Source organism: Egretta garzetta, unplaced genomic scaffold (genome assembly GCF_000687185.1).
Source record: "Egretta garzetta isolate BGI_Z169 unplaced genomic scaffold, ASM68718v1 scaffold127, whole genome shotgun sequence".
NCBI classification, from domain to species: Eukaryota; Metazoa; Chordata; class Aves; order Pelecaniformes; family Ardeidae; genus Egretta; species Egretta garzetta.
Window position 1 is genome coordinate 181,441 of NW_009260132.1, and position 23,155 is coordinate 204,595.

Consider the following 23,155-nt stretch of genomic DNA (forward strand, 5'->3'; position numbering starts at 1 on the left):
GAAATTTCCTTAATATATACCATTCTGATACCCCCAACTCAGATTTCTGTCAGTCTTAGCCCTGGAAAGACATTGTTAGTAGCCACTGTTTAAGCAATTATTGTTTAGACTTTTGTGAACACTGTTAGATACTGTGAGGGCTAAAACATCAGTGGTTATCATGAATTAGAGCTGCACAGCTGAAACAGATGTAGCAATGATAACAATTGTTAAGAGAAAAGGCTAATGGGCATCACACACCTGGAGAACAATATGATTTGCACATATTCAGAAGGACTTTGAGGCGTGTTGCACATTACTTGGCTTCGGGCCTCCTAGAACTGCTGGGAGAGTTAAAAAACCCTCCCGACAAACCCAACAAATGACCAACATCCTCCTTTTAAGTCCCATGAGGAGGCTCACCTTGCATTCCCATTGATAGCAGCCATTTTTATTAGTTAGTGTTAAGAAAAACCTAGGTCACATGCCAGTCTACTTATCTTCTTGGAGATGACTACTAATTTGACAATGCTAACTTTGTACTTTGACCTGTACCTGTCAAGAGTATTCTTGCATTTGTGGTTCAAGAGAACTGAAAGAGAACTGCATATACATACTCATTTGCTCATCATAGCATAATCTACTAGCAAGAAAAAGGAGGAACAATTGTAGAGTTGAACAAGATAGGAAAAAAAAAAGCAATGTATTAGTCCCTTTGGTTGTATCTATACACAAAATCATATTATTGTCACTGAAAATGTACTTCAGTGATTTAACAGAAACAGTGTAAAGCCCTGTAAAGGTATACATTTCAATATTAGAATATCTTATTTTTATTTAGCTGAAACCCGCTCATAGTCAGCTGAAATGGAATTGAAACAAAAAGCTAATAAACAAATAAATAATAAAATTGGGTTCTCTACTCATTTCTTTCTCATTTGTTTAACTAAACTGCATTAAAGTCTACCTTAGACTTAAAAAGTGTATTTTCTCTTGGAGGGGAGACAGCCCCAACTGAATATAATCAGAATAGAAAGAAAATGCTACAATCACCTTTTTTCCACACAATTTTGAAATTAGCTCACCCTCCAAAAGAAGGCAATGGCCTTGTCTATGGGAACAGAATGGTTCTAGCACAATGGGCTATCATATATTTTCCAGACTGTGGCCTTGGCCACTATAACTAAGACAAGACAGCTGCTACACTTAAAATTATAAACTCAGTTTGTAAGTAATTCTTACCACGCCAGAAAAAAAGTAGTTAGAGAAAAATGGTGAAAATAGTATCTCCATGTACATATGTAAGAGTTGGGAGGACAGAAATTCCCTTCTGAATGAAAGATACCTCAGCGCTTTATAAGCCAGTCCACAACAAGGACAATGCTATTTTTTAAAATCCTATCCCCTGTTTTTATTGCACATGACATATTACATTGTACTGTACACTGTGTGGTGATGAGAAATTCCCTGCTTATTTAATTGTGATCCTTCAACGAATTTGAAAGGGAGCGCTTTATTTCCATTTCTTTAATTTACTAGTTCTTTAGCTGATGATTTTATTAACCCTTGTATTTGAGAACTGATGCTTAACAAAAAAGAAGACAAAAAAAGGCCTTTGGCAGTATTGTGAAGGCCTGGAACTGAATAATGCACTTTAATAATGAGGGATAGAGCTATGGCTTTTGCTGATGGCTGTGACCGGCTCTGTGACCTGATTATGTCGCAGAGTGTCAGCAGCTGAGACACTACAAAAGGGAGTGCATCCCATCAAATCTATCTCCATTGTAATCACTTGCACTGCTGAGAGGCTTGTTAGGAGCAAGGAATCCATCAGGCCTCATTAGCACCATTTACCATCAAGAAGCTTAAAGACCAAACGTGTACCCTCTCATCAGAATAATGAGAACCAAAGTACTCCTATTATCTAATCGGATCAACAATGCCCCTCTTTCTATTTAGTTTCCTGAGCTACTTGTGGATTACAACTCTCAAAAATTAGTTATTTTTTGTTAATTGCCAGGGTGTAGCTGTGCTCAAGGTTTTTCATATACAGAAGGTTTTCGCATCTAAAGACCAAGGCATGGGCACAATGAAGCCCAAGTTCCTCCAAGGACATTCTTAGATTATACAGATGCCATCCCAATTAAATTCACTGTTCTGTTAAAGTATGTACTGTACAATTACACCACACTTACTTAGGTTTTCCTAGCAGCCTACCAGGAAATAGAATTTATTGCCCTCTTTAACCATGAGACAGTTCATAATGCCAACTCTTATCAAGCTACTTCATAATATCTTATTTTGCAGTTGCTAAATTTTTCTCCTATTAGACAACTTTGTCTTTCCAAAAAAGAAATTAAAGTTACTCAGCACCCATAGTTAAATTGTGTTTGATCCTGTTGAAGTCAAAGGACTTAAATGAATGCAACTGCTGACAATTAAGCACTATGTTTTAGCCAAGTAGGAAACTGGCTTGGAGGTGGAACTTATGGAAACCAGAAGCATCAACCTTGCTTCCATATTTCTGTGGTTCATCTCCTTACAAAGATTAAGAAAACAGCCAAAATACACATTTCATGTACTTAATAGTACAAACTCCCAGTATTTTCTTTCATTTGCAATAACAGAGTGAAAAAGAAATGCATGGTTGCTATATCTCTGAAGAATCCAAGTGCAGCAATGGCACTAGGATCCTACTATAAGGGCAGACTGAAGTTGAGCAGGTAGACAGCTTCTCCTTGAAATCAGTGTATCTATTGACAAGGGTAGAATCTAGCAATTCTGCTACCCTGGACTTCAAATTTAAGATACGAAAGCCCAGTCCTGCAAATGCTTTCTGGAAAGTGCTGAGGGCAAACAGAATGTAAGCAGCGTTACATGGGCCAATAGCTCCTCATAATATGCCTCTGAAAATGAGAATTTGATTTAGAATCCTCTACCTGTACTATACCAAATTAGTCAGGTGATCTAGTCATATTATTCCAATGGATTCGATCTCTTTGCTACAGTGGTCTTGGTGGGGTCTGGTACTTCAGTTCATATTGCCATCCAAAGCAAAGCAAAAAAAAAAAAAAAAAAAAAATTACCATACCGTAATTGTGAATTCAATAATTAAATTTATAACAAATACGCTATATAAATGACTGTTAATACATATAATTTTTTACTGTGATTGTAAGAACTCCTAAACTATTGGGAATTAAGGCCATGCCATATGTCATTTAAAAGATATTTCCCTAAATTTGCCATAGGATCTTGGATTTGACCCACAGCTCGATGTCTCCAGGAATTACTGATCACCATATACTCAGCTAGACAGATGTACATTTACAAGTCCTGAATTTCTATAACAGAAGCAGTGTATAATTACAAAGATTGCACATACAGTCTGGTAAGTCATTCAGCCTCATATTTGCAGGAATGAATCTTGAGCGTCACACGTGTGATTCTTTGAAAGGGGCAATTTTTAAAGGGCAGATTCTTAACATATGATGGAAATCTGTCTCCTTAACGAGTCCAAGCAGACCATTCAGAAATGGAGTATCCCAAATTACTATTCACTTACGCTCCCAATTTTGAAGAAACATACCTTCCACTTCTTGTTTAGTTGCTGTAATTTTATTAATTTGCAAGTGAATGTAATTTAATTTCCAGAATGTAGTTTAATTACACTGAATAGTCCTGTTTTGTAGACAGATAGCTTCAGAAGTATGCTCTAAGCAATATGGGTTTATGCTGAATATTATAAAAATGGGTGTTATATTACACACTTCTTATCAATATTTATCTATATTGTGGTGAGGTCTGCAGTGCTGACTATAAACCAAGGAACATTTGTAAAAACAAGTAATAAAAAGGCAGCCCTTATTTAAAAGAGCTAGGCAAACAGATAGATTCTGTAATTTTATCCAACAATAGGGAAGATTCTTCTTTTCTCTTCTCTTTCTCTGCAACCTGTGGAATTATTGGACTTTACATTATGTGTGGAATAAACAAGACTCAGCCTGAAGGAATCTATAGTTTCATTCAGCAATACCTTCACAGTAGTATTTTCTTTAAACAGACAATGAATGGCTGCACTTAAGTTTTCTGTGGAGAATGTGTAAAGGGAAAATTATTGAAAAACTAGTCTGGGTTTATATCTTCAGCTCTTAGAATGAACATCTTTGGTGCCATGTGCCTCATGTGAGTGGCGATGGTGAACCATTTCTGGAGCACAGATAGAAACAAGCAGGCTTCTAGGTTGGAGCTGATCTGACTATGAGTTATAGGTATTATAACCAACTTTTCTTCCAAACCAATACCCCATCCCTCCAGAAATCTTAATAGGCTTTTGAGAGCCTCCATTTAAAGCTGGCTGCATAAAATGATCCTTTGATGAAAAGGGATTGAAACAAGGGTTAAAGTAGACATTGAAAGGTTATTGTAGAGGGCACATTGTTCATACAATCCTCCTTTAATATGTGTGGTGTGCACCTGCGATAAGATGATTCATTAGATAAGGCCTCACTTTGACAAGCTCCATCGTTCAACCCTCGGGGTAGTGATGGAACAATTCTGCACCCACCCAGTAAATATAACAAGGTCAGCATTTTTTTTTCTGGGACTTGGATGGTGATAGTGAAGCTCAGGATGCATCTTTGTTTATGTGTTATGGTAAAAAAAAAAGGGGAGGGGGCTCCTATAAAGTGTTGTCTCTTGGTTTTTAATGGGCCAAAATAAAAAATGTCAGTCCTGTTCCAGTTAAATAACATGGTGATAGAAAATTACCCGGAAAAAAACTGTTCTTCATGTTTTTTTTTTTCTTCCCCATAGTAAACAGAAAGAGTAGAAACTAAACTTTAGATTCACATATCATCCAAGCTGCATCATTCCAATAAATGTTTACCAGGGCCTAACATCCACATAAGCACTGTGGATATCACCCCATTTGTAGCATTTAGAATAATGACATTCAAATTACTCAGCTACCAGGTCCAGTCATAAGTTAAATGGACAGATTTATTGCAGTGACTTTATGTGAAGCAAGTAGTTGTGTTAATTTTAGTCCTAGTAAATGCAATAAAGAATGACAGTGGCCACAATCTGAAAGCTACTTAAGCATGCTACATCAATGGAATTATTTATATATATATGGATTCAGATGCAGACCTTTCTACATCATATTCAGACTGAAACTGAAATAGTTTGCAACAAATAAACAGCTCCCAAATGCAGATAATGCACAATTTCTCTCTTAGGCACACCATAAACATTGTTTAAGTTTCTGTTTGGAAAATTTGCTTTAAAGAAAAGGTTTCTCCCAAATTTGCATTACAGACTGGCAGATTCACTGCAAATTGCTTAACTTAGTTAATCAGCAAAAGAGTAAGCCACACAGTTAAATCTGTCCCATTACAACTTAAGTTGTGTTCCTTCACTTAAAAGATTTAATACCTTTTTAGAAATTAAGTAATACAGAAATGCCACAATTTGCAAAAAAGTGTAGTCTTAATAGTACAGTAGCACTTTAATACAGTTGTCTGTTAGTAGGCATATATAAGTGGAAGAAGACAGCTGGTATGTTTGTTTAGAATCACAGGGTTGCTGGACTTTTAAAATACCATATTATTGCACTATTGTGATCTTTTTCAAAAGGCTGAATTAAAATAAAACAAACCCTAAGCTTTTTTTCTGGCTTGAAAACACTTTCTAACAGCTCCTAACTTCCTACCTGTTCTCAGACTTTCCATTTCTTACTTTGTCTGGCAAATCAATATTTATTTATCTTCAATATGTGCACTTTTAAATTGCTGTCATACAAGCGGAACTCATTTTTGTCCCAAGATCAGCCTGCCATCAGAATTCACTGTTTGCTCCATCTTCTACTCACCTGTCCTTGTGCATTAGTGACGAGTTGACCTGTGACCCCCTGAAGACTGGAGAGGGCATTGCCAAAGGCCTGGGAGCTTGCTATTGAGCCCATGGCTGCTGCAGCTGCAGCCGGCGGATTATTAACCAGCTGAAAAAAGAAAGAAAAGATCACGGTAAAAACCCTGAAAAACACAGAAACACAGAGTGCTAACTGGATAACATAAAAGTGACGGTGCTAACGTGGGTAAAAAACTGTCTACTCCAAGAGCTTGACTAGTTTTGAGAGGCTGTTATTTCTGAGGCTTTGGTGTCTTTGACAATGAATTATTTTTAAAAAGCCAGAGGAAATTCCATATTAATATTGAAGAATAAAACTCTCTTTTCTTACCCTTTATTCCCTTTTTTTTTTTTTTTTGAGTTATGTTTAATGTGTTTCTTTGGGTTCAGTGTGCTTATGCCACAGGTGTAGCAGCCTAATCCTGCTGTAAACAGCAATCAGTGAAAGATTAGCAATTGATTTGAATGAGAGTAAGATATTTACTTGGGGATATTCAGAACAGAGACTATTTTACCAATTACCCCAGAAATGAGAAAAACCTGCAGATCCTTTTAATTTATATCACCAAAAATTGGTCTCAACGTCTAGATAAATCATGGTAGAGGACTCAACCCTGTGATTAAGTTCAGTAGAAATTGACTAAAAATTCAAAATTCATTTGCAAAATATGATACTAAGCAACATAGTGCTTCTCAACTGCTAATCATTAATTGCAGGACTCTAATTTTCAGGAAGTACTGCAGTTGGTTCTACCTGCGTGCTCCATATAAAGCATAGAGCACGGTCATGGATTTCACCATAGGAAACTATGGGAATCCCACAGAGGAACACTCCTGTCAACACTTGGGCTTATCAAACATACAAAATTTGTGTTCCTCTGTCAGAATCAAATGTCCTCTGGGAGATGGCTTGTTCACCAGATTATTGTGAAGTTTATACCTTCTCATCCTTTTCTGAGAACGGACAAACTTTGAACCGAGCACTTGAGGATGATGGTAAAAAATAAATTTAAAAAGAAATGCTGGGAACTGTCATCACTGGGGCAGCTGTCCTGAGAACAGTCAAACAAAAAGAGTTCAACAGGTTGAAAATGTATTTTAGAGTGGGTTTGCCCCCTAAGAATCGTTGCACTTTAGCAGAGCTTGCAAAATGAGCATTAGCAGGGTAAAATAGCCAGAAATAGTTGAGAAGGAAAAAAGTCTTGGGACAGCAAAGACATTTTTTCCTAGGCTGAGGTGAAAATGCTGAAGCTAACTCAGAAAAGCTTAATGTTTGAGCTGAAATTAGTTGGAGTTCTAAGTCCTTAGATGATGAGTAAATTATCAGTCCTATAGAAATGGAGATTCGCAGGCACCAGTAAGGGGTGTACTCTACAGACAGGCTCTGCTTCAAAATAGGTTATAAAAAATTAATCAGTGATTAGTAGATGTTTTAAGCATGTTACAGATATGAGTAGTGTGTATGTTATAGATGTTCAGAAGCCCATCAGTAGAAGATGTCAGATATGGTTATAATCCATGCTTATAAGAAACCTACTTGTCTGTTAGATGTTGCGAAATCTACAACAATTGATTGGTCATACATTAAAACATCTATTAATCATTCATTAGCCCTTCATGAAGTATTTATAAATGGAACCTTGATATAAAGTGTTGCCTAAAGGGGCGCCTTGGGCACATCCAATCCCTCTAGAAATTGTAAAGTAAATAACTAAATAAAGATTAGTAGCAATGTTGGACAGAAAAGATGGCATTGTTGGAGGAAATATTTTGATTTGGAAAAAACTGTTATATTAATCTCCAAAACCAGTCAATGGCATCTCATGGCAAGAAAACCAAGCAGGAATAAAACACAAAGGGGGAACTTGCAAGGACTGCTTCATTAGCAGTCTTGATGAGCTGTGAAGAGAGCGGAGAAGGGCAAAATGACCAAGGTAAAGCTTAGTCCCTGAATGCAGAGTGCAAGCAGATCTGCTGACTGCACAAGGTGGGAGCCCAAATGTAGCTTCATGCACTCCTCAGTGACTTGGGTGGTGGTGCCTGAGCACAGTAGTACAATGCCAGATAAGAGAATAGATAAACTTGTCAGTTTTCTGCTCAAACCAGTGACATTTCTTTATTGTCCAGATCAGAAGCTGGTAAACCTGCTTTTCTCCACAGCACTTAATGGGCAGCACTGGGACTTGGAGTAATTCCCTTGTAGCTGTAAATACTTGGAGAAGAAAGGGGCAGCAGCAAAAGTGTAAGACTTTCAGAAAAGGCCTTCTACAATCTTATTAGGCACCCACAAATTACTGCACCTATGATCCTACAGCATCTGACTGCAGGTATAAATTATAATCTTTGCATGGTTACCTGACATCAGCTAATAAACTACACTAGCTGCTATAGTTTATGGCTTCAGTTGCGTGTAGGAACAGTTGCTTGGGGAGCATAAGTAAGCTGGTGAGTCTGGAAACTACAAAGGGTTAAAACCTTCTAAAAAACCAGACTATCACCTAGAATCTTCTTTCCATTTTTTCTTGCTCCAGTTTTCAAAAACTGTACATTTTCAAATACAACAATAAAATTTAATTACAACAAACCCTGGAGACACTCAGGATTGCTTTTAGTTGCATCACAGAGATAAGCTACTTATTAAAAATGATGGCAGAGGCTATGATATGCATAGGTACCCTGGGTAGTACCATGTTCCAAGAAAAATCACAGTGAATGGGCCAACTTGCAGGGTAAGAGACTTCCAAGTGCATATAAAAACATCCCTATCTATTCATAAATCTGATTAAAAATGAGAAGATACATTTTTTTGAGTGCTTTGGGAAGCTGTTGACTGCAAGTTACACTCTGTTAAACTGACCCCTTTTATATCATGTGCAAATTGGGGATGGAGAAATACACCTCATTTCATTATGTCTGGATACCAAGGTAACTTCTAACACATTATATCTTGCTTTTATTTTAAAAATAAAATCTTTGACTTGAGAGGTTTATGCCATTTCTCAGTGCAGGCTGGATCCCTGAGAACACTTACTGGAAATACTAGAAATATATTATGAAAGATCCCACAAAGGGCTCTTCCATTTTTGTGTCTGTATTTAAACAATTATTTAATTTGGAAGGCTGAAACCTTTGGAGCTGTCAATGCCAGTGCCCAAACTTCTGCTCCCACTCAAAACACCAAGCATAACAGCAGGTAATAGGGATTTTAGTTTAAAGTGACAAGCCAGACTGCTTTAGGATGCCTCTGCTAATGACATGATTATATGGGGAAGCAAACTTTATGAGCAAGAATGCTGTAATAACTGAGTAGCTTCAGTACGTTCTTCTGACTTCCCAAAGCTGAAGTTTTAAAGGAAAAGCATATGAAAGCAGTTCTGCTCTAACTCAGTGTAAAGCAGGAGCCATTCCACTGCAGCAAACAGAACTCACACAAATAAAACTAACCTGTAAAATGATGGGGGATGAAAGAGGCACTACTTAAAAGATCCTAAAACTGTGACATGTGAAGTGAGAGTTTCTAGGGTTAAGAAATAGTCTTCAAAAAGCACAATTTCAAGAAAAGTGTGGCAGAGTCAATGCTGCAAGCAGCTTCCTTGACAGCCACAAATACTTTTTTCTTTTGGAAGAATACCCTCTTCCTCTCTTTTTTTCCCAAAGCTAACTTAGTATCTCAGTGAACTTGCTGTGAGAAACTGATCAAGCGCTTGTGTATTGTTGAATACAAGATTGGATTTGATAGTCTACATAGTAATTTTACTTTTCTCTGTAAAGGGCATATCCTACTGAACTTTCATTCCCCCGGTCTGGAAATCAAAGAGCCAGTTTTACTCATTACAATATCACTCATTCAACAAACATAAAGCCAAATGGTTTGACTGATGAAATGAAAAGCCAAGACGTTTCAGGATGCCAGAGCATCATATGAAAAAAACGGGCCTGTAACCCAAAAGGTAAGGTCACTTTATGTACTGCCAGTATAAGAATAAAGTTATCTTGTGTGTTTTCTAAAGGACTTGTGGGAGAGGCTAAGGGTGAAGATATACTATCTGAATGCAGCAATGGAGAATGGAGGGACATATTGTGGAGTAACAGCAGGCACAACTTCATTTTACAAAATAGTATCAGTGTTTTTTAGCAAGGCTGTTAAAAAAAAAATCACACTTCTCGATATCTTCTAGAGATTAAATTAGTGCAGAAAAGCAGTATATTTGATTAGGGACTGACAGATCCTCAGTCTCTCATATTCTCAGACAATCCTTTCTGTAGAGAGCATCACGCTACAAGATCAGCTACAGATCAACTACTGAGAGTGTTTGCCTAAACCAATGCTTTTCAAGGGAAAACAGAAAAATCCTTTGATTTAAATAACTCTAAAAGTTGAGAAGAAATCAGCAATTGCTCTCAATCAGAAACACATGACATTTTTCTTTTCTGTCCAGACTGTGTGAAAAATTATCATAGAAATTAAATTTTTATTAGCATGGCATTTGCTTTTGTAAGAATTTTTAACTGAGAATCTATGTGAATTTTATCTTTATTTAGATTATGAGAGAATTACACATTAAAATCTAGTGGGTTTTATTCCCATTTTTCTTCACAGTGGCTCATCATTCACAGATTCTGGGTAGTAGTCACTTGGCCTTAAGGGAAAAAGACTGTTCCAAACTGAGCACAGGCTTCTGAAGATATTCTGACACCTTCTTCATTACTGCGACCAGCACTATTATCTGTATTGGGTGTAGATGGCAAGGTTTTGATAGTGGGGGAGCTGCAGAGAAGGAAGGGGAAAAATAGAGTGAAAATAACAGAGAGAACACCACAGTCACAGAAAGGAGAAGGTTCTCCGCAGTAGAGCAGGTATTCCCACTGTAGCCCTTGGACGATCCCACACTGGAGCAGACGGATATTTCCTGATGAGAACTGTGATCCATGGAGAGCCAATGCAACAGCAGGGGAAAAGTGTAAAGAGGAAGGAACAGCAGAGAGGAACTGTTCTGGACTGACCATAGCCCCCCATGCCCACTGGGGTGGGTAGAGGAGTCAGGAGTGAAGGAGTGAAGTTGAGGCAGGGGAGAGGGGAAGGGGGGAAGATGTTGGTTTAATATTTGTTTCTCGCTACCTGAATCCATTTTAATTTGCAATAAATTAATTATCCCGAAGTTGAGTCTCTTTTGCCTGCAACAGTGATTGGTAAACAGTCTCTCTATTTTGACCTGTGAACTTTCTCATTCTGTTTTGTCCTTCATCCCACTGAGGCAGTGAGTGAGTGGCTGGATGGGCACTTGGCTGTTAGCCAAAGCTAACCCACCACACCATCCCACTCAAGTAACTGCAGACTTTATCTAAAAAAAGACAATATGAAAGTGCCTTCAATACCTTGAAGACATAGAAGCAGAGCATTCCAGCCTAGATACCCATATGCTTGGTTTCTAAACATAAACGAATTAATGCAGAAGTACAGTTTCCCTGGAAGTCCCTCGTGGCTCTTCTGGCAAATTCTTTATGTAGTATTAATGTTTATATTCCTAATTATCTTCAATATGCATATATACCTTGTACCAGTTGATAGCTCCCATGGACCTATATCAAATCTCAAAATCCCTGAAGGAATTTTAAAAAAGACACTGGGAAGACTGCTTCAACTTAATCCTGGGAAAGCACCTAGATACCACAGGGATGAGTGCCAAATAAATGTTTGTAATAATCAACAATAAGGAGACCACTTAGCATTTATATAGAATTTTGCAGCCAAATTTCTCAGCTATGTCTGCCTGAGCTCTGCTGGTTTAATTTATTTTTTAGTTTTAAGAAAAAAATAAGTCAAATTTTCAAAAAAGCTGTGAACACACAGATCCCAAGAAAGCCAAGAGGGAATACATAGGTAACATGAAACAAAAGAAGTTAATTTTATCCAAAAAGATACTATGATCAAACATTGTGGAGGCCCTGTATGGTTGAGATATCTGTTAGAGGTTGTTTTTTTTTTTTTGACCCTCCCCTCCCTTCTTTTTAGTTTATGTAATAGGATAATTACAACATTTTAACTTTTATAAATGAACAACAGGGTAAATTGTCTAATAAAATGGCTGTCACAGAGCCTAATCATGCATAACTCCTTGAAAACATGCCCCAGCAGGCAAATGTTTGAAGCAAATCCCAAATTATGGAAAAAAAAAATCTGTCAACATTTGTTATTTGTACAGTGCCAGGATGTGACCAACCTATAAACTGTACTATGTAGTTACAATATCCAGACCCATCCAGTAATGTCTGGTCATTTCAAAACTGCACAGGTCTATATTTGCAAATGGTTGTAGATGTTAAGAGTTCCAAACAGGCTCCTTAGACAGGCATTTCAGTTTATGCACATATATCAGATATTTATGTGCAGAATACAATGTAGGGACAAGGATATTGGAGTATCTGAAAGCACTGACTTGCCAGGGACACTTAAAATATCTGGTTCTCACAGATACTTAATCTGCTCATTATATACATTTATTGTGGCTGAGCTATTTGCTGTCTAAATCTATGCTGAATTTTCTATCAGGAATAAGTACTGATAGTGGTATCACTGATGCGACATGACTTGATTCAATGCAAAGTGACACAACCCGAGGTGATGGAAGCACTCATGTACGCCTTGCTATGACACGGATAGAGGAGGATGCACAAAATTTCTCACATCATCTTTGTAAACAAGGTGCTGCTGGTCAAATATGAACCAGTCTAAAAAAGGACGATAACAATTTACAAAATAAAAAAAGGTGTATTTTTAAAAGAGCCATGGCAAAGCAAATAAAGAGCAGACATCAGTCCCAGATCTCTGGGATTAAACTACTGGAGACATGAATAATGAAGAACACATTAGGACACAGGCAAGGAGTGAGCGGAAACCACCCTAGCCATTTTCGTTTCTGCTGTTAGTGACAGATAGAAAAGAGAGGAAAGGAAACTGGAGGAAAGGGATCCCTGTTTGGGTCTAATCCTACAAGATAAATTAAATAGAAGGTGTCAGTGTGTCTGAGGCTGGGTCTTATATGTTTACCAAAAAGAAGATTGCTTATATTTAAATGTATTTAATATATTTAAATATAAATAACTACGAAGAGTAGCTGACTGACTCCTTTAGCAGCAGGTCAGTACTTGCATGCTACCCACAGACTCTAGTCCTGTGGGTTCCTGGCTGTCTACATTTATAAGCTACAAGTGCAAAATGTTCCAGATCCGTATAAAGCTGGCACACACTGTTTCAGATTTTAATTAAACAAAGCCATCCCGGATTAATCTGGTTAGTCACCTTTATGTTTCTGCAGTCTTTGAAATATCTACAACTGTTTGTTTTATACATGATGTAAACACATTGCAAACGAACTACCTCATCTGACTTGGTGAAATTTTGCATCGCTACTAATCATAAATTGTATTGGTGCTCATAAAAGAGGAATGAGTCCTGAAAAAATCATCTATATTCTCTAATTTTCCAAAGTTGCTCCCATGTGCAGCAAGAATGAAAGCAAAGAGCACCTCCTAAACTTTCTGAAAGGGGCCGCATCTCAGCTCATTTCAGGTTGATTAGTTCCTCGGTTCCTGTGTTTGTCTATTTTAGAATGATTTATCTGGCTTCTGAAAGATGCTTTCCCCACAAGAAAAATGGTTACTTCAGGGCTCCCTTGCTGCTAAAAAAATGAACTCTTATCAAAAGGAAATTGCCATCTGTCTTCTCGGATAAGAGCCCAGCTCTTGGGTCTCAGTGATCTAGCCTCTGTAGAAAGTGTGTCAACCGTGAGACACACCAAATTAATCTCCTTAATCTAAAACATTTATTTGCCTTTAATTTGAATGTGTGAATGGCATGTGCACATGTAAATATGACCATTTGCATATATAAATGTTAAAAATGCAATATGAGGTCACACCATGATAATATGACACTTCATGTTGGGTGTTTGAGAAAATATTTCTGGAACAGTCTTGTTTTACAGTACAATATGCAATCTTAGTATACATGCCTGGAATTGTTTATTTGAATATTCATATTAAAAATCAGACTTTTAGGTACAGATGTTCTCTTTTGCCCTTTGAAGAATAAATCCTACTTAATACTTAGGGACACATTGCTGACTCAGAACATATGTAAGGCTTCTTTAAAAATTCTAAGCCAGCTGCTCTGCAAAGATCCTCATTTTTGAAGCTGGAAATATATCTGGATACTTCCATTTATTTGTAATGTAATTGCATCACCAAATAGGTCTGCTTCCGTGTAAGCTAAGTGCTTACATTGAAGTCTCATTGACTTGAATGTGAACAAGATGAGATGTAAAACTGGAACTAGGTGGAATATTTTTCTTTTCATTGCTTGCAGCTCCAAACTTGACCTTAACTAGATGCACCAATCTGATACAAAGTTGAAGAACGATACAGGTGACTCCTGAGTGTGGTGGAAAGATTGCTAGCAAAGATACAGGTCAGTCCAAAATCCAAATCTGCTTCTGAATCCAGGTATCTAGAAAGCTGAAAGGATTTAATCCTCTGCGGTTACGTTACTTCGCCCAAAAGTCAAAATAACATAAACACCATAACTGATATCATGTGTTTGATATCATGTATCTCTATTTTCCAAGTTTCATGGAGAATATATGAGATATCAAATCAGTTGAGACACTATTTTTTAGTTAGACATTTGACTTTTGCTGAAATCTCAGTATACAAAGTGAGATTTGAGAAGTGTGAAAAAAGTTGAAGGAAGCATTTAGTTTGAAAATCTTGAAGTCAAAACCATATTTCTAATAAAATAAATATAAGGGGTGAGTGATGGCTTCTAAAACAAGAAACCTGAGTGAAAGTCTGTGTGAGGGGAGAGGGCATGCAAAAAAGGCTGCTGGGGTCCCTAAGCAGGATACTGCTAACACTTTCCTTGGGGCACTATTTTATTACTTTAGTACAGTTCTGAGTGCCCAGTGGTGGACTGGGAATGTGACTTTGTTCAACTGTTTGCTGTCCGTGTGTCAATGGGGAGGTTACTGCAGCTCCTCCTTTTCTAAAGATAGAGCAGTGAACACTTAGGAGCCTGCGCTCCCCCTCCTTGCACCAGCACGATGTGAGCATATTGCATCTCAGATGGTAGCAACCTCCTGCCACATTCACCTTTGGAAGGCATAATTTGACTGTAAACATGAAAGAAGCCACTAGCTAACACAGGACTGCCTACAGCACTTTAAAGCCACTGTTTATGCATACACACACCCGCTATTCTCTTTCACCAGCAGTCCTGCTCTATACATAAAGTTACGTATACATTTTGGCTCTATTTAACATGCCAAAAATTGTGCCCTCAGTGCAGCTCCTACAGAAGAGGAAAGACAGAAGGGTTAATAGTGTAATGCAGCCACATATGAAACATTTCCACTGAGAACCCTCTCTCCTCCCAGGCACTTCCATCTCACTTGGTGTCAGCAAGAAACCTGCTCCTAAAAATGAGCTGCAAATCCTGCCCTAGATGTGCTTATGCGTGCTGCATGGGGCAGCAGCAGCTAAATGATCCCAGGTTTAATTCTGCTAATGGTCCTCTGAGAGGTGTACAGAACATTTACCAGTTATTTTAAATTTACTGATTGCCTTGAAAGCGTTTTTATTTTCTTTTATTTGTTTTAATTATTATTTTTTTCATAATCCAGCCTTGTCCCACCTTTCATGTGACTCCTCCCTGGATTTTTTGGGGGGGTGGGTATAATTTTTTTTTGCCATGACAGACTCTCCTTCTGCTTTTACCTATTTGATTCCTTTTCTCTGATCTCTTATCTTCAGTCTCAGCCACTTTGCTCAATGTCATTCTGGATCTGGTCACAATAGGTTTTCCATATGGGAGTTCACACAGAGCTGCAAAAGCAGCAGTAAATCTACTCTGTCTGTAATGTTGCCATATTAATTCCTAATCAATTTCAAAGCTGTATTTGAAACTCATATATTTCACCTCAGCAAAATCAAAATAACGTCAACTTGCCAACAGCAAATGAAACTTGGAAATATAATTAAAAACATATAGGCTAGGAATGTATTGTTTCTGAGGTCTTTGCAATTGCCACTGTGCTAGTCACTATAAATTGATGGCAAGAGGGTATATGAAACTGAGATCCTCTTATAACAAAAGCATAGCTCCATATTGCTTGAGGTAACAGAAGAACTGCTGTTAGCTGAATGTGAGTGATGACTGCAAGTATAAACTGAAGATTTTTTTTTTTTGCTGCAAGGATCAATTCCAAATTGGTTAAAATCTGAGGCTGAGATCCTGCAGACTGCTTAAAGTTAGCCTGCATGCAAGTCCTAATGCAGTCCTAAGTAAACTCAAGAGAGTTTGCGTTAGCATGTTCTTGTGACTGTCATTTTTCTACTTCACAGATAAAGATGGGGTGTGACTTACACTCCACATTATGCATGTCATTACATAAAATCACATGCAAATATTCATTTACCCCTATGCTGATACTACTGTATTTTAAACAAAAGTCATGGTAAGGTTTAGCTCCTATCATCCTCTTTTTTTTTTTGCATGGAGGCAGAATGTCAGAAATAATGCCTATGTTATTATTCAGTATCTGCTACTGGCTGAATGCATAGCCTGGGGAAACTCTAATTATCATTTACAATAAATAATTTCCTCCATATTTATTATCAATAGAAATCTACTGCTAGACATTCAGCCAAGGAATTTTGCTATACGGGCAAAAATATGTACTATCTTTTTCAACAGCAGCTCAGCTTACAACCTGAATGTCTGTAGCTTTTTCATTAAATTCATTATTGCCTTATTGTACCTAGACTCTTGTTCTTCCATAAGGCACTGTCAATAGACAGACAGATGAATTTCTTTATGTTCTAAGTATTTTCTACTTTTATCTGTTGACCAGATTCACAAAATATTTATGGGCCCTGTAGCAATTCTTGTGCTTTACAAAACAAGGGGGTTTTTTTGTGCTAAAAATAAGTTCCAGGTTCTTGGTCTGATTCTGATTTCTCTCCACCAAGATATAAATCTGGTGTACTTTTAATGAGGTCAGCAGAGTTGCAATTGGTTGAAACAGAGGTAGCTACTGTCAGAATCAGCCCGTTCAGTTTCTTATAGGCTTCAAATCTGAAATAAAGGGGGAACGATACTCTCATTTGCAATATAATTAGCTAATTAACTGGTATTTTATTTAAACCAAATATTCTCACCAAAGGCCGCATTTTTTTTCTTTTTTTTTTTTTTTGCATCTGTGCCACTATAAACTAGAGAAGCTGTCCACTGAAGTCAGAAGTCAAAACATTTACACCTACAGCTGTGAAACTAATGGATTTTTCTGTTTGCAGACTGAAAAATTCCCTCAAAACACCCTACTCACCCCCTCAAAAAACCCCACTTCAAAACAATAATAAAACACAGTTCAGGCAGACCTGGAGTGAAAAAAAATGGAAAAGAAATAAATTTTAGGTCACATGAAACATTTAGTTCAGACCAAAATGATTTCTTGAAAGGAAATGTAAAATGGATCACCCTCATAGATGGCTGTTTTATAAATTGAGTGAAAATACTTCATTTCAAAGAAATCATTCTTATGTGCTTTTTTCCTAATCTCACCCATTTTGGGGTGGGAGGAACATATGTTCCTAACTATTTGCCAAAATATACCTTCAGAAAGGTATATATTCAATATACCTTCAGAAAGGTATATATAACTGCAGGTGCAGCCTGCAGACCTCTTTGCAGCCACTGGTACTGGTGGGTGCTACTGGTAATGCTGTCAGTAAAAGGGGAAAGCCAAGGCTCAAAAATGATTCTGCAGGCAACCCAGTCAGACAATGCTGTTGTTCTAATGCACCTCCAACAAACTGTGATGAACCCAGCCTGAGTGCAACTGAGACAGGACTCTTTCACTGCACCTACCACATCCATATTGTGCATGCAATAAAACAAACAGTCCCTATAAAACGTGAGGTATGTGCTGTTTATTTTCCAAACTTAAAGCTGAATATACCCCTTTGAAAAGAGTTTCACAAAGGGCACTCGCATGGTTTCTTGCCATGTCAGGAGAAAAGACACAAACAGAAAAGGGATGGCCTAGTTTTAAGTAAGTACTAATTGAACACAAAACGAGGGTGCAGTCATTCTGCATTGAATTGTTTCCTCTCTCAACAGCAGCAATCAACAGGCAGGTAACAGTCCCCTTAGTTTCACCTCAAAGAGACAGACAAGGGCTCTGAATTGCAGAAGACCTGGTGAACATCAGCCAGCTAGAAGAGGCAAACAAGACCAACAGCTTAAACTAAACCAGAAGTTGTTACTTTTGTGCTGGTTCAGGAGCCATGTTTTTGGTTGTAGCTGCAAGAGAGAAATGTGAGAGTACTGTGGGGGGATTTCCTTTCTCTCGCCTGAAGGCCATGAGACAGCTGAGCACTGCAGGTTGCTAAGGCATCTGCCAAGATCCTCAAGGGGAGAGGGACAAGGGCCCATTTGGCAAGTTCACTACCACTCAAGGGTTCCCTGACATTTCCACTGGTGAATCCCACACTGGGCGATATCAGAAGACTTCTTCTCCCCCCTGGTCTGACAAAGACTTAATTTAAAGCAGATATGCTGTTATAAGTCCAAAATATTTCCTTTTATTTCAAGAAAATTATGCTGCTTATTTAAATTAATGTCAGTGAAATCAGACCTCTCTCTTTGTTTGTAACTAATATTCACCCAAAAATAGTGTGCCTCTTAAAAGCCATCAGTGTAACAGGTGGAGTCCCACGGAGGTCAGCATAATTGCACCAGCTTAGAGCAAGGCAGAATTTAGCTCATTGATGCTGGCTTGTGAAAAATAAATCAGGAACTTTATGGATATTAAAACCAGTGCTAAAACAGGGTGTTTTATACAGTAATTATAAGGTTATTTCTCAGTAATTCAATCTACTGAGGGTGAAAATATCTTTTTTATTGTTGCTTATGATGGTAATAATTCTCCCTGGCATCTGTAAAAGCAACAATAGCTTTTCATTGATTTTGCTTAAAAGGAAAGTTCAGGGTTAGAAAATTAGTATTTCATGTGGAAACATGAAAAACTTTCCAAAGTATATGCGATAGAAATAGTAATAATTATGTCTGAGGAGGAAGGAAGTATTGTGATTAGGGTCCCTGGGTAGAGATCTAGAAATCTCACTAGAGGTCCAATTCTTCCATATATTTTCATTTCTTTAATTTCCTGTCTGAAAAATGAGAATAATAAAACTCCCTTTCTTTCATCCTGTTTGTTTGTTTGTTTTCTCTTTAGATAACACACCTGAAAATCCATTAGGACTGGATTACATATGCACATGCACCAAAGTAAGGCAAGACCCAAATCAAAATCAATTTTCTTAGTTAGGGTAAATCTGCAAGTGGAATATTTTTTTCCTGTTTGCTGCACAGTACCTAGTGATTTATGTATTTATCTAGTATTTATGTAATTTGGGCACTTAAGCCACTGCCATAATATATATACAGGTAATATTAATGGAGGCCAAAAAATTCCTCAGAGGTACAGAAATGAATGAACATCTAAGTGACTAGCAAAGCTGCTCACAAAATATAGGTCTTTAACTAAGAAGCACGTAAATGATAACAATAACTACAAGGGGCTATTTCAAAGTGAAGGCTGACTTTACACAAGGAAATGGTAGATCCAGGACAGCATAGTATATATGTCCAGATCTCCTGCTGTTTATAAATTAACTGGTTCAACTTTGCTTACATTATCAGAACACCCTGCATAAATGAAAGCCTTGTCTTCTCTCTGAAGTTGCTATTTGACAACATACATACTTTTTAGAAAAAACTAATTGTACCATTAATGCTCTGGACACTTTTCGTAAGATAAATCAACTACTCAACTTGCCACTGCAGTGGTGGGAAAATCCCCGCTGCATCTTACCATTCCTTCTGGCTTTCTGTTTATTCACACTCTTGTTGTAAATATCATATATGATACCTTGTTTTTATCAAGTCCTATTTTAAAATGAATTACCGTAACTCATATAATGCTTAGTGGAGCTCTAGACCTATCACTGTATCTTATTATGCAGAAAAGATGACTCACTTGTATAAATGACCCTCATCATATAGCTGTTAAAGATAATAAAATCAGAGGGAAAAATTGTATGTCAAGCCACGGGAGCTGTACTACAGAGTACTACAGGCCCCTTATTTATGACTGGCACTAACTGGCCTCCAGGTTAGTGGGCAGAAATGAGTAGCCATGGATGCAAGGCCTCATCCACTTGTCCGTACGAGTGGCTGCTGTAGAAAAGAAGGGTTGATGATACAGTGGGAAGCACTGGGAAGCTCTTGTTCTGCCTCTCATCTGTCACTGATGATCTGGGACACAGATGGTTTTGCCTCCAGCTGGAGCTGCCCTGGTGTCAGCCAGCTCCCCACATCACCAGCAGAGTCTTGGGATGGCTCCTGTCCCAGGAAGGACAGCTCTTAATTGGCCCAATTTGTTTTCTTGTTTGGTTTGTGGTTTTTTTTTCCAGTGTGACTGCTGGGCAGATATTTTTTCAAATGCTAGCAAACCCACCCCCTTCCAGGGTGTTGTTACTACCCAAGATCTACTTTTGCTTCCTTGCCACTACCTCTTCTTTGCTTGGGGAAGGAAGCTGTAGAGTCAGTAGAGACCATATGTTACTGCATGCTATCCCATGGAGCAGTCTGAGTACAGGGTGCCTTTGAATCTTCAAAATACATTAATTAGCCAGAACTGAAACTGGAGGTGAACTCAGGGGAACTCAACAGATGACGTTGTAAGGGCATCTCAAGTTAAGATTCTTCTCATGCAGCTGAGAATTATGTCTAGTGCTTACTAGCTGTTCTTTATAAATGTCCTGGATCGGATATGTAGTAATAAAGGCACTGGGAAAAATGTGTGTAATCAAATTATTCTTGAGCTACCCTTTACCTCCAAAAAAGGGTAAAAGCTTGGAAAAACCTAGTACATCTGGGGGCCTGCTCTTTGCGTACACTAATGTAAGTAAGGTAAGAGTTAAGCCCTAACACTGTAAATCCAGAAACTTAAAAAGTAAAAACAGATGGACAAATAATCAAATTACAGCATTAGAGAACAAACATGCAGCAATAAAAAGAAAGGAACTCCAAAGCAATGTTGTACACGGAACGTATTTGCCAAACCTGTACAAAAATGTCCTTGACGCCAAATTACAAAAGAAAACAGGCATAAAAGGAAAACTGAGAAAAAAGAATGTAAGAAAGAAACAAAAAAGCAATCACAGTTAAACTGGTTGCTTTTAGAACAGAGCCCTGGAAGTCCATGACTCTGAGTGTGTGTGCACATGTGTTTGTGTATAAGAAATGCACAAGAGAAAATACATGAAATGCAGGATTGCTCCGTAAGCTTTAATGAACAAGTATCAGCCTAATATAGGCTACCATCTAATATAGGTGATATACTATATCAAAGGAAAAACAAGAAATATGTCATATATACATTTTGAAATGTTCCCATTACCCAAGCAGAATACAAGTAAAAAAATGTATACAGAGATTAATCTCACCAAGGATAAAGAAAGTTACAGGTCTTGAATTTTATTTACAGAAGTAAAGCACTGCTGAGCTAATAAGAGAAATAACTAATTCTAACTTATCAACATATGAGTGCTGAAACATAAAAAAAGTGGAATCACAAGAATGACTACCAAAATAATTATTTTCAATCAGACACATGAAACACAAGACATCATAAAACCACTAAATCCTAGATTAGGAATAGAAGAGAAAAGACTATAGGTAAATCAAAACACTTATGTATTTCTGTCATCTTTCTGCATCTCATGAAGCCTATACACCAGTCCTGCTGTGCAGAAGATCTAGGAGAAGAGATGATAGGCATACATAAGTCACTGCATAAGAGATGAGCCTTTAATCTACATGTGATGATCTTAGGAACATGCAGTCTTTTTGACTAGTGTTCTTTTTAGTTTTACAAAATAGTGTCACAACTATTCTGATATACCTTACATTAGTACAGGAGAAAAAGACTTGCAATAATGCTCCTCTCAAGCCCATATTCTGTCACAAAGTTATAAAAATGGCCTGTATGTGAATACTATTAGCCCACACTGCAGTCACACTTTTGTCTTCTTTCTATGTCTATGTCTGGGAATACCCCCAACACCTATTTTAAGACACTAAAGTTACAACACCCTTCATTGTCTTTATAGTTGGTAAAAGGAAAGAGATGCCCTAGAGGGTAATTCAGATCTTACAAGACAAGGTTCTTTTCTGAGCTGTCTTTTGGAGAGGACTCTTTTTCTATTGACCATGGGGGCAACCGAGCATACATTTAAGTGGCTCAGTTAGATGGCACGTACCAAAGGCACATACCAAAGGCATGTACCTTGTACCAGGACCCATTGCAAATGGAGTTTTGCAGTTTTCCCAGTTTTTGGCCACACTGCACACCAAGTCCTGCTGCCTGACTTTGGGCGTATCTATGTGTTACTTAGTGATTTAGATTTGAGCTGAGAGAGGTAAGAACCTGCATGAAGGGCTTACCTCTGAGCCCTAACTATATAGGACTACCCTATATAAGGTTTAAGTCAAATGATCATTAAGTTAAATGACAGCATGACTATCTCTTCATCTAAAGCAGTATGATAGATTCAGGGCCTCTTTGGGAACCTGTGACGAGTTTCTGGGTGTATATACTGACTTCTTATAATGAAAGCAAACTGTAAAGAACAGCAGTGCAGAAACACTTGCCCAGACCACAAAAACTATTGACTATGCTAACATGGTAGTCCTCTTCTCCCTGCTCTTCATTCAACCTAGTTATCCTGGGTACAGCATTAATGAAGACAGACCTCTGCACCAGCTTCAGTACCGCTGTATTGCACAGGGCAAGCGCAAGAGCCCTAGGCCATGGTACAGAAAACCTGCTGTGGTGCTTAAATTACATTTCCCCTTAACCACACGCTCATTTCCCTTGCACAATAAAGGCAAGGTTCTGAATGTACTCCATGTTGTAAGGGAAGTGTTAGTAATTTTGCCCACGTTTTTAACAAATGAGTACATGAACCTCTGACAAAATAATTAAAAATTAATCCTTAGATTATTCCTTAGTGATTGTTCTTCACAGAGTACCCCTGGTTGGTTGTGATCCTGTCTTCTGCAGCTGTTGTACACTGCAAGATTACACTGGAATGGAGCTTGCAGAAAATCCTGACACCCCCTCCCCGCCCTCCCCCCGCCCCC

General features: G+C 37.9%; 1 protein-coding gene across 1 annotated transcript in view; it reads right to left on the reverse strand.

The window, feature by feature from the left end:
* Positions 1 to 23,155, reverse strand: part of POU6F2 (POU class 6 homeobox 2) — a 316,318-nt gene that overhangs the window by 49,749 nt on the left and 243,414 nt on the right. The window contains exon 6 of the mRNA XM_009641557.2: positions 5,852 to 5,980. Within this exon, the coding sequence (XP_009639852.2) occupies positions 5,852 to 5,980 (129 nt within the window). The remainder of the gene's footprint in view (positions 1 to 5,851; positions 5,981 to 23,155) is intronic.